The sequence below is a fragment of the Triturus cristatus genome, chromosome 11 (genome assembly GCF_964204655.1).
Source record: "Triturus cristatus chromosome 11, aTriCri1.1, whole genome shotgun sequence".
Classification (NCBI taxonomy): Eukaryota; Metazoa; Chordata; class Amphibia; order Caudata; family Salamandridae; genus Triturus; species Triturus cristatus.
Window position 1 is genome coordinate 644,387,067 of NC_140594.1, and position 12,967 is coordinate 644,400,033.

At 46.3% G+C, this 12,967-nt stretch overlaps 1 protein-coding gene across 2 annotated transcripts in view; it reads right to left on the bottom strand.

The window, feature by feature from the left end:
- PASK (PAS domain containing serine/threonine kinase) overlaps nt 1–12,967 on the bottom strand; it is a 1,318,755-nt gene that overhangs the window by 963,293 nt on the left and 342,495 nt on the right. For both annotated transcript variants that reach the window (XM_085634144.1, XM_085634145.1), the window contains exon 6: nt 3,879–4,013. In XM_085634144.1, the coding sequence (XP_085490270.1) occupies nt 3,879–4,013 (135 nt within the window). The remainder of the gene's footprint in view (nt 1–3,878; nt 4,014–12,967) is intronic.

Here is a 12,967-nt window from a genome sequence, read left to right on the forward strand (position 1 = left end):
GATGCCTGGTGGATGAGTGTCAGTTGGAAGGATGGGCTGAGCAGCAAGGGAGCTGCTCCTGGTGGGGTTCATATATGCTGATCTTACCATCTACAATCTTAATCAATAAACCATCTTCATTTGATTTACATCTCGGCATGAATGGATTTATTTATATTATAACATTTGGCGACGATCTGGGATCACCTACATGTACCTGATGGATTACAAAAATTGAATTCTGAAGAAGTTACAAGGCAAATTCAAGAACCTTTTGAAATTTCAAGCCAACTGCAAGTATCCCTTGAAACTACAAAAAAACGATTTCCAAGACAAGGTAAAGAACATTTCTAAATTTCCTGAAACATTTATTATAGCATACTGGCACCCCTGAGAGCCCCACCAGTGACCTCTTCACCGGTCGCCCATTTCCTAAGAGTGCCAGTCCCTGCTGTAATTTAATTCTCCTGCTGCCTGCCTTTACGCTGCTGCCAACTACCTGCTTGTAAGCTCGCTTTCTCCTGCCGTGATTATCTACTTCTAAGTTCCGTGACACACCGAGACCCCACAAGAGCTTCATCATCGCTGCTTTTCCCTTCGTGTTTGTGAGGTGTATTTTGAAGGAGTCGGCAGTGTCGGGTGTTGTCGTCTGGCAGAGGGCGGATTTGTTGGGCATTGGATCTGAAGTAATTTTCATGCATGAGGAGCATTTGGAGCACCATAAGCTGATTTGTTCTTTCGCGACCCATTTGTGTCTTTAATTTTTGCCGCTTTTGACCTTTCCAGTGACATTTCAAAATTACAGGTCAAAAGGTGATCGGCGCATCGGCGAGACTACGCTGTTTGGTAATTTTTCTTCAAGTTTTAACCAACTTTATTTACAGCCATTTCATTGTCATTTCAACCGTCGTTTTGTTTTTAAAATTTCTGTCATGAGTCCCCGTAGAGCGCGCACTCTTACCTCTATCTTGCGCAGCTCCTCGAGACCTTTTGTGACGTAGGTCTGCCTTTTTGATTTCCCTTGGACGTTTTGGTGCATAAGCGCACCGTGAGCCACCCTGCAACCACGTCTAAAACGTGCCGCCATTTTGAGGTTGTTTTGTATTCGTATTCAATCTGAGCCGATGTCACTTATCAAGTTCTCACAACAACTTCGTGCAGCATGCTGATGGTTCCTGTTGTCGTTTGGAACAGTGCCATTGGGTGGACAACTAATTTATAAGGCGGTACTGTGCTCTTCATTTATTTGCTTTAAAGCTAATCGTACTTTTGTTCATCGAGGAGTTTTTCAAAGGCAGCAATGTATTTTGGGACTTTACAATTTTCAGTTCTTCTTGAGACTTTGTTGGCGTCTCACACAAGCTTTTCATTGGAACTTGCTTGTCCCGATTTACAGTACTTTGCGTTTCCTTCACCACTTCTTCCTGCCACTGTCCTGGACTTCGGGTGAGAAATCGCTCACCGGAGTGAATATTCATTTATTTTAAATGTTTTGCTAATGTTTAATTCCTTTCTCTACTGTACAATGCTTTACTGTGTTTTTCCTTATCATTCTTATTGGTCTTTCTACTTTATTATTTCTATAATGATTAGTCATTATGTGACTTTCCATTTTCTGCTTAAACATTTTGTGGATTAGTCACCTACTACATGGTTCTGTTTGGGAATTCTTCCCTTTAAAGTGTCAATGATAGTCGTTTGACTATGTGACTTCATATGTCACCTACTTTCACATGAATGTTATTTACATTAATGTACTTTGTGTTTATTAAGTGATTTCCTTGCTGTTTGAAGTGTGATTTATTATAGTCTATTCGACTATGTGACTTTCAGTGTCACCATGATACGTTATGTTACAGCATGTTTTCACAAGCTTAGTTACATGAATTTTTTGCTTTTTGAGGTACGTTTTATAGCCCTGGCTATTTGACTTTCCACCTGTTGCAATTTATTTTTGCGTGGAATTATTACTTAGGTTTCCTACATGATGCTTGTATTGAATTTTAAACTTTGTTTTGCTAGCAAATTTTTCTTTAGGGGTTCCCCTTTTCTATGTGTTTTGTTTGTGATTATAGCATTTGCTATGTGACTTTGCTTTCTCTTCAAATGATTTTTGATGCATTAGTCACCTATTTCTAGTTTTCTTTGTTGGGAATTTACCTCTGGCAGAGGTATGTGATGCGATAGCTCTGTAGCTATGTGACTTTTGTCGCATTTTTCCTTGTGCGCATTTTTCCTTGTTTAGTGCATCTTATTCTTCTTTATAGTATTTGATGGATTTGTCTTAGTTTTGGGATTTTTCCAAGGTTTGGTACATTCTCGATTATTTTAGGCACTTTTGAGGTGTGTGTATTTTTTCACTATTAATTTTGCTGTGTGTTCAGCAGTGTCCTTTTTGGTTTCTGTTCTTGGAAGTATTTTTTTGCCTTGTTGGATGCTGCACTTCATTTTTTTTCATTTGTTGGCGTTCGTTGATTATTCCCTTACTTACTGGTCTGGCCAACTGGTATGTACTGGTGTTTTCTGGACGTTTTGTCTTTTGTTATCTCTTCAGTGTTTAGTTTACTGTGTTGGTGAGAATTTTGCTGCATTTTCAGTCTCTGTTTCTTTTAGTGTTCTCTCCAGCTTTCAATTCTATTATTTGTATTCTCTCATTGAAACCAGGGTTTACATCCTGTATTTTCTTGTTATTTTTTCCGTTAAAGGAGAAGAGATGTGTTATGTCATTATTGATTCATTATTGATTTATTGTTTCACTCTTTTATCTTTCTTTATTGTGATCTGTTATACAACTTCATTCCATTGTTTAATTGATTCTTCCCTTTACATGCTCTTTGCTGTTCTGCTTATGATATTGTTGAGCAGCATGTATTTCTTGTTCTGATTTGTAAAGAGGGAAGATGTGTGGTATCTTGTATTCGTTGCCATGCATCTTTCCTGCTTCCCTGCCTTGCTGCTCAGCCAGAGTGTATGTGTTCTGTGTGGATGTGTTGTAGAATGCTGGTGCATGTGATGTAATGGAATGTTGGGGATGCCTGGTGGATGAGTGTCAGTTGGAAGGATGGGCTGAGCAGCAAGGGAGCTGCTCCTGGTGGGGTTCATATATGCTGATCTTACCATCTACAATCTTAATCAATAAACCATCTTCATTTGATTTACATCTCGGCATGAATGGATTTATTTATATTATAACACTAGTATTCTCCTAGGTAGGAGTGATGTTTAATTTTAAAGCAAATATCGAATAAAAGACTGAGAAGTACTGAGGATGCCCAGAAGACAATCTTGAGGGTGATATCTAAGGCACTAGGGTGAATGTATGGATAACATTGGTTGTCTTGGCTTCCCTCTCAAGCTGTGCTTAGGTGCATTTCTAAACCAGTCTCAGGTACATGAAGCGGGTTCGCATGTTAAAAATGTTTAATACCTTTACACAGATTGTTGTCTGTGTCAAGTACAAGCACCACCAGTGCCCGTGTCATCAGTGATTAATTGAAAGGTCTAAACTAGATTTATGCATTGGAATGGTTCCCATCTTCTTTAAAAAGAATTTAGATTTGCATTGGAAGCAACTCTTATAATAAATATCACAACCATTAAAGTCATAGTTTCTTCAAAACAGAACTGCTCAAGGCCAAATATACGAACAAATAAAACAGAAACTAGACATCATACATTCAAAACTCAAGTATTGGAGGCAATGTGAAAAAACAACAGGTAAAAAGATAAATCGCAATTGGTAAGGCAGTGAGGATCAGCTGTTAAAGTCACTGGGTCAACCCATTACTCCTATGATCAAACCTCTGCTAGATAAAGTCCATTATCATTTAATCCAATCTTATAAATCACCCTCCTGTTCCAAGGCTTATCACTACCATGGCAGACATTTTTTTCCATACCTTTGATATTTTCCTTCCAGGAGACGGGATCTGAATGGAAGGAATGAAGTCAGAGATCTTGTAGCCGGCTACTTCCTCGGGCAACGCAAAACCACAGAGCTGAGCAAATGGAAGGTCACAGGATGTAATCTTTCCCTTAAATGCAAAGAGGTTGCAAGGGGAACATTTTGAAAAAAAATTGCAGCATTAAATATATGGTTCATCAGTCTTTATTAACAATCCCACATCAAAAATATGAACAATATTCAGGAGTGTAGAGATCATTTTCAACAATGAGAATGAAAATCACAGATTCAAATAAATTCAAATCAAGTGCCCTTTACAGAGCACCCTTTGGCTGCAATTGTCATATAAAAGACATGGTATAAGAATATATACAAGTGATAAGATTACTAAAACTCAATACACAAAACGGAGATCTACCAGAACAGAATGATGTACTTGAATTTTCTGCATGCAGGGTATTTGCTTTTACAATAATTTCTATCATGGATGGAAGAACTAATGGGCAAAAATGGGAATACAAAAAGCCTGGCATACCAGCACACAATTTGCCCAGATGCACTGTGGTAAATGCAGTGGATAGTAAGACTTACTTTAGTTCAAAGGCTTTAGTTTACAATATTGTTGGTGCAGCCACTGCTGTGTATCACTAGACACAAGTTTCAGGATATTTGTCCTCCTTCAGCAGTGAGTAACAAGTTAAATAAGGGAGTGCTGGGAATCCTGCCCAAAGTCTTCACAGATTTCTGTACATCTCCCAGAGTGCAGGTGCATCTCAGAGCTCGTCAGCCCAACAACTCAACAATGAACCAATCACAGAAGGTGGAAGGAGCACAATGCCTAGTATATCAGCACACAATTCACCCTGATGCACTGTAGTGAATGCAGGGCATAATAACACTCACTTTAGTTGAAAGCCAAGTAAAGAAGATATGGCAGAAGCGATTTTTTATTTGCACTTTGGACGATGTATTCTAAAACAGGGCAGAAAAAGTGGGAAGTTGTGGTAAAATGAGGTTATGCTTTTTCAGAATGCACATGCAATTCTGTAGCAGTTTTCAATTATCATATTGAATGTATTCAACAGCCATAACATAAGATAAGAGAAGGTGATCATCTTTGCTGCCGGTGATGAAGTAGAATCCCAGGACATACATGAGACATGGGGCCTTGAGTAACGGAACAACTCCCAAAATTATAACAGAGAAAAACAACATAACACCAGGGTAATATACCTGGAAGAGATGCTGCAGGATCCACAAATGCTTCGATGGAGAGTAAGAAGACATCCTATCCCATGCCAATGGGCAGAGAGCAAGGCAGCCATCAGACTCTGAGGAGTGCCCTCAGATCGCCCCGCCCCGAGCGGGGGCCACATGCAAGCCAAAAAGCTCTAAACTAAAACAGAGGAAAACTGAACAGACTGAGAAAAACTAGACGTTGAACCTACCCAGGGAGGTGACCTGCAAAATAATGGGTGTTGAAGGAAGAAAAGAAAGGTCAATTAAAGACATGCTAAACCAGAGTAAAGTGTGAGGAGGCGATGTGTTCAAGAAGAGTGTGAGGAAAGGGGGTATATTATATGGAGTGGTTGTATGATCTCACCGTGTAATACACTTAAAAACCCCTTTAGGACCCATAGGTTTTGTTTCTCAAACCTTCAGCTCAACCTTGAGTAGCTGTGGCTCTGATTAGCAAAGGCTTGCACAAACAAACAAGTGCAAAACAATTAAAGAAGACATAGACAAGATCCTAAAGAAACCTGACATCAAATTATGTCAATAGACTGAATTTTTATATATTTATAGACACAACAACTAAAAAGATCAACCGGAGGATTCAGGAGATATAGAAGTTACAAGGTATAGTAAATCAAAGCAGTTCAATCAAACGCAAACAAGCACTGACAAATTCAATCAATTTAGCACTTCAGAACTTTTCACTAAAACGTTTGGGCTAGTTGTAATGTGGTCACTTGTAGTTACATTAGTTGGCCAACACCAGTAGAGAGCCAATCAGGGGGATCAGAAAGTGCCTCAGAAACAGTTAGCTCAGCAGGTGAAGCAGTCTTCAATCAGTTCCAAGCAATTTTATCCTTTGCAGGGTTTTCCAATGGAAGTAGTCCTGATGCAAGGGATGAAGGATGCTGAATATGCTCAAGGATGCTGAAGATGAGATTTGGTCGATGGGGGTTTTGCTGCGACTACTCCTTGGTCCACGAAGGGGGTATGGTGATCCTTGACACAGGGTCAAAGTCCCTCGAATTCCTCTCGGTGCGGGCAGATGTCCAGTCACCACTGGACTACCGGTCGTCCAGTATTATGGTCACAGGCCATTCCTTCCAGAGTCAATAACTTGTCCTCTGGAGGTCCCAGCTGCACTCTGATGACACTCCCTGGCTCAGCAAACTCGGGTGGAACTTTGTGCCTCAGGTCCTGGTCCCTAGTGGTGCACGGCGGCAGTTGGTAGCGGTTTAAAGACTTTAGGCTACCAACTTGCCCCAGCAGGCTTCTTCAGTTGTTGTGTCCCTGTGCTGCAAATAGGAGGCCAGTCAGCTGGCAGTTGGAGTCTCTTGGGTTTGGCTGGACTCTGAGACGACTTCTCTTTAAGCAGGACATGACAGGCACAGTCCCATTCCTTTGCTAGCCACCAGGTGCAATCTAAAACAGGGCCGCCTCTCTCTGTCGGTTCCACAGTGCAGCAGGGCAGACCTTCCTCAGTTCTTATTCCAGTGCAGCCGCAATATTAGTCCGGGGTGCCCTACTTCTGCTTAGAAAATGCCCTCAGGCCAAGATGTGGTTAGTAGCCAATGGACTACCAGATTCCCTCCCACCTGATGACCACTTCCTGTGAAGTGTAGCATCTGGGCATCCCAGGATGCACCATTCTGCTCACTTATTATATGGTAGGACCCCTCTGCCAGTGTGTGGAGCACCTTAGCCCAACTCAGAGGGATGGCTACCAAGTGGGCTACATGGACCTGGAAAACAGGTTTTGCAACTAGCTACCCTTCTCCTGTCCCTAGTGCCAGCTGTTCGGTCTTTACTAGGGAGCAGCCCCATTCTCCCATGAGTTACCCATTTGCCCTTCAAAGGTGGCTTCGCCTTTGAAACTCACATTATGGGCCAACACTCATGTGGTTTCCTGCAGGATGGAGAAGACACCTCCTTCCAGAGTAAGCCCCTATTGTATTCCTTATTGGGAGTCATGAGCACGTCTCTCTAGGAGGGTAGAAAGCTGTCTTGGCGACACGACTCAGTGTGTAACCAGTATGGGCACATGGTACTAAAGGCAATAAAGTGGCAACTCTGCTAACGTGCGACTCAAGTCTGGATTAATGTAACTAGTTGTTTGATACCTTGAAGTACTGACTTTGGTTGCACCGTTCCAGAGTTATTACAGTTGAGGGGTCAGTGTGTAACTTTCTACTCTCCAATTGGGAGGCCGAGACTTTCCACAGAAAAAACAAAAGTTTTGTGCTTTTCCTACCAGAACATGTAAAATATACGTTCTGCTTGTTAAATACATCGCACCGTGCTTCAGGATTCAATAGGCCCACCATTAGGGGTGACTTACACATATACCCGGGAGGAGTCTGGCTTTGCCATTGCATATAAATGGAAAAGTCAGACCACCAGTGTAAATTGCTCTTCCAGCCTTCAAATGGCAGGCTGGGAGTCTTGTTTTAATCGTGTCACACCCAAGGTGGCGCAACCAGTGCTGCAATCTCTGGGGTGATCCTCTAATTTACAAGCCCTGGGTAGCATTTACTGGGGACTTAAAGGTAAGTTAGCTTAGCCAATTGGGTATGAGCTAATTAAGCATACCTGGCTAAGAGTAAGGCACAGGTACTGAGCTCTGGTTAGCAGGCTTCTGTGCACTCCGAGTCGAGAAACCAAGTAGCATCAGTCAAAAAACTTGGGTGGTTGACAATAGCCACAGGAGGGACATGGAAGCCCATGGTTAACTCTGACCAGGGGGTTACTAAAAACATCCTGCTGCAGGAGTTCAGGGAGATCAAGGAGGAAATCTACTCTGTTAAAGCAGATCTGCAGAAAGATGTAAAGGAGATGTGAAGTGAAGTCACCTATCTAGAGGGCTGAATGGATGATGTGGAAAAAGGCCTTCATGAACAGGTTCAAGGCTGTGACCACCTGCAACAATGTGGGCTCACACTCGAGGAGCAACATATCTTCTAAGAGAAATGTGAGGACCTCTAAAATAACACATGGTGCAGCAATGTAATCATCTCCCAAGTCCCCATGAACGTATAGGGCAGCAGCAGGTCCATCCAAAGTTTGAGACTGTGGTAGAAAGAACAGGATAGAAGCTAGTAAAAGTCGATAGTACACAGAAAACTCTTCAAAGACAGAGGGGCCGATCTAAATCTGATTGGTCGGCCCGACCTTCACCAGGCAGACTGTGTAAATTACCATGTCGCCCAAGCAGAGGCACCAACCGGCAAATTTTGAAATGTTCGTCGGTCCGGCGGACACTTCTAGCAATGATGGGGACAACCTTCAGCGCAGTTTTTGCCAATTCATTATAACTTTGTTGAACGGCAAAGATGCAATTTGTTTTTAATTCAAAAACAATGCCCATCTTGTCATGGGCGTTTCCTCCCATGGCGAGGAAGGTATTACAAATTAAATCTGTGAAACAATACGGGAATACCTCACTATTATTAGTACAAGTGAGGAAGACCCTTAACTGACATGGGCTCGTCCAGGAGGCAAGTCGCCTTAAGCGCACGAAAGAACTTATTTTCCAGAAACTCAGTGAAGAATAGACTATGCTAGAAAGTCACAAATCAAACCCATCTAGGAAATTCACACACAGTTTGCTTCAGTGAGAGGTTAGCTACAAACCCTCAATTACAATAAAGCCAAGTGTATGTGTATATATATATATATATGTTCCAAAAACGAGGTACCACTCGCGCTCTCGGGCGGCATATGCAAGGAAAAGCGGACTCAGATCCAAAAGTAAAGGGGGTTTATTACATCATAGACCCGCCGTGACGCGTTTCGCCACTTTCGTGGCTTGTTCACACAACGTTGTACATGCAAATGACACCATTACATACTGTTCGAAAATCATGGAAAATGAAAGAGGCTGTCGCTATGGATGCTAGAACAAGGGAGCAACGAGAACGCCATCTTAACATGTACATTGCGTTATAGCATTCTTATGTAATTTCCTCCTCACGTAAAAAGTGGTGCGCTAGGGAAAGTCCCATTAAACAGAAATGTTAAGAAGATAACACATAAAAAAGAGAAAGAGAATATTTCTTTTTTATTTTTTTTTTATCTCTTTTTTATGTGTTATCTTCTTAACAGGAAGAGAAGAGAAAGGGTGTTTTGGCTGACCCAGTTTTGAGATCTATAAATCTTCTGCCACCCCCCCCCCTTGTTCCCCCCCCTCCCCTCTTTTTCCTCCCCCCCTCCCCCCCCTTTTTTCCTTCCTTTTTTCCCCTCCCTCCCCCCCTTTTTCCCTTCCCCCCTCCCTCCCTTTCCTCATCAGATCATCCGACGTTCCTTTATGTAAGATAAATCAATATGATTTTATAGTTTAACACAGGAGGGTGAAATAAGGGTAACACATGACACCTTGCATCAATTAATCAATAATCGAGAATAACATAAATCATATTTTCCCACTAATCAGGGTATTATTGTAGGATTAGAAGTCCATCATGAGAATACAGGAGATAAGGAATTGTGCTACCTGTTCAAATAATGTTTGTAGACTCGATTTTACCCACTAACAAGGGGAATTAACACTTTGAGAATTGGAGGCTTAAAATATACCAAGGAAGCGAGTATCGTCTTTAACATGATCCTTAACTCGCAATAGACAAACAATGTTAACGTTGTAACCTAGCAACCGGACATTTTTTTCCTCCGACTTAGAACAAAAACTTTATTTTGATAAATGAACAATCGCCTGTATGTATTTTACGATACGATGATATACATTGTGACTTACATGACTGCTTTATTAGTGTATTAAGTGCTGTCCACAATCATCGTAGGGGCCAAATTTTAAAATAATGACACATAACGATTATTTTCGTTAAATGTTTAAAATGGTGCTGTTAAATTTGAATAATTTTCATTTACTATTTCTGTTTAATGGGACTTTCCCTAGCGCACCACTTTTTACGTGAGGAGGAAATTACATAAGAATGCTATAACGCAATGTACATGTTAAGATGGCGTTCTCGTTGCTCCCTTGTTCTAGCATCCATAGCGACAGCCTCTTTCATTTTCCATGATTTTCGAACAGTATGTAATGGTGTCATTTGCATGTACAACGTTGTGTGAACAAGCCACGAAAGTGGCGAAACGCGTCACGGCGGGTCTATGATGTAATAAACCCCCTTTACTTTTGGATCTGAGTCCGCTTTTCCTTGCATATGCCGCCCGAGAGCGCGAGTGGTACCTCGTTTTTGGAACATATTTTCAGCCGGTTTTGCTCCGCCGGTCTCGAGCCACCCCCTAAAGATTGAGGACACCAGTAAGGAGGATCTCGGTATATGTATATGTATGTATATATATATATATATATATATATATACACACACACACGCTTCCGGGGGTGGTGCTGGGTGGGGGTGCATGCCGATACTTAGGAGTAGTTAAGAACGCAAAGGGGAAATGCAGACAAGCGGGGAAAGCGAGATATAAGCTTTTCACGCGGGAGAGCGCTAGGTGGCGCTAGCCAAGATGGCCGCGCCGAGGTAGAGCTCCGTGCTACCTGACCCCTCACATCCGTTCTTCCTCCGTTGTTGCCGTCCTGGCTGCAATCCGCTTCCTGCCACTTGCTGCGGAGTTGTAGCCCTACCCTCGCTGCGACTTTTGGCTGCCTCCGAGCCTTGGGGACTGAGCTTTGCCGCCTGCAAGAGTCACCGCGGCGGGGGCGCGCACTCGGCCGGTTCCTCGGCCGGCGGCGCCTGCTACGAGCGCCCGCGGCGCTACACGAGGGGCGCAGGCCTCTGTCTGCTGGCGGCTGTCCGGAGGCGGGAGAAGCCCGCGGAGAGGCATATCGGCCTGTGACACACCGCGGGTGAGTGGGGGGGGGGCGCGACAGATCCCCAGCGCCTCCCCGGACCTTCCCCGGCCGCGGGGCCCTGATCGGCGGGCGGATCGGCCCGAGCAGTAGTGGGAGCTCGTGGGGCTGGGCCCGGATCAGTGATTGCCGCCACCCGCCATATTGTCGCACCCTGGCCTGTGAACCGGTGCATCCTCCGAAGGACTGCCTTCCTCTGCCCCCCCCAGCCCCCCTGCTACGAGCGTATGGTGGTGATTGCTGCTGGTGAGGTCCCCCGTGGAGGCTCGGCCCCCCCCCCGGATCTTCTGGAAGGCCCCCGCACATCGCGCTCCGGTGCCCGCGGCGGCGACCTGACGGGGGGGCGACACTGAACTGGTTCCGCCTGGTGCCGACTGCTGGGGGGCTGCTGCCGAGGGGGCCCCTCTGCCCATTGCCCCTCGTCCCCCCTGCCTGGCGAGGTGGCCCACGGGGCTGCGGTGGGCTGGAAGGGGGCGCCCTGTGACCTCTGCGTCCCGGGAGCGGGGGCAGTAGCGGTGCTCCGAGCTGCTGGACTGGCCCTGCGGCTTGTCCGGGGGCCTCCTTCTGGGACTGCACGGGACGCGGAGCGGTGCTCGCCCGGCCCCGGAGGGCGCGACGCGTTGATCCACCATGGGCAAGGACAAAGGCCCTAAGCAGCTGGCAACATCCCACCAAACTAAGATTGACCGCTTCGCGACACCGGACCCCCCGGGTGCCGGCGGAGGGGAGGCGCCCGCCCCCAACAAAGACTTGGCCACCATCCTACGGGCCCACGGAGGCCGAATCGCGGATCTCCGCGACGGAGGATGACATCCATTAATTACAAGACCAGGTCCGGGAGCTCACGACCCACTCCAAGGAACTACACAGGCGGGCGGAGGATGCCGAAAATCGCGCCCGCCGCAATAACCTTCGCTTGGTGGGCTTCCCGGAGGGGGTCGAGTCGGGCCGGGCCGACGACTTCCTGGAGGCCTGGTTTAAATCCTGGATGCCGGCGGGCAGCTTGTCAACCTGGTTCGTGGTGGAGAGGGCGCACCGGTCGCTGGCGTCCAAGCCTCCGGTGGGGGCCCCCCCGCGCCCCTTTATTCTTCGGATCCTTAACTTCAGGGACAGAGATGCCATTCTGCGGGAGGCTCGGGTGAGCGGCAAACTGGCCTATGACAATCACACCATTATGATTTTCCCAGACTACACCCGGGAGGTCCAGGAGCAGCGCCGTTCATACACGGAGGTGAAGCAGCAGCTGCGCTCCCTGGGCCTTCAGTACCAGCTCCAGTTCCCGGCCCGCCTCCGTCTTGTCTTTCAGGGTAAGACGCTGTTCTTTGACACCCCCAGGGCGGCCTGGACATGGATTACCGAGGAGCGGCCTCTGCGGCAGCCGGGCGGAGGGCCGCCCGTTGCAAGGCCCGGGTGCCCCGTTGTGGCTGGGTCCCAGCGGCCGCGGCGCGGGAAGCGCACACGCTCCCGGCAGCGGCGAGGTGCCGGGGTCCTCAAGGCCCGGTCTGTGAGCGCTTCTGGCAGACCGATGAGAGACTCCTCCGCCTCTTCTGAAGCCTCCTCCCGGGCGGCCGGGGGATCCAGGCGCCGAGCATCACCTGGGCCGACCGGATCTCCGACCCCCCTCAACACGCACATTGACTCATCAGACCTTTCTCGCAGTCCAGCTATATGACTTTTTTCTTTGTTTCTTGCAGTTGCGGGGAAGGTAACAGCCTTGCCCGAGGGCGGGGGTAGGGGGCTCCACATTCTTGCGCTCCCCAGTGCCAGCCCAGGTCCGCACAATGTAATCCGTACTTCAGGAGGGGTCCACTACGCTCTTTATACCCGAGCACCTGAGCTTGGGGTCTTGTGACTGTTGGTTCCGTTCGGGCGACAGATGCTTCTGGTTTTGAAGTGTAGGGTGGGGGGTGGGGGGTTGGGGTTGGGGGTTTGTTTGGGGTTTCTCTTCGCGAGACTGTTTTGTTTGGGTTTGCACTGTTATTTACTGAGCCTTTCACACAGCGCTGCGCGGCGCG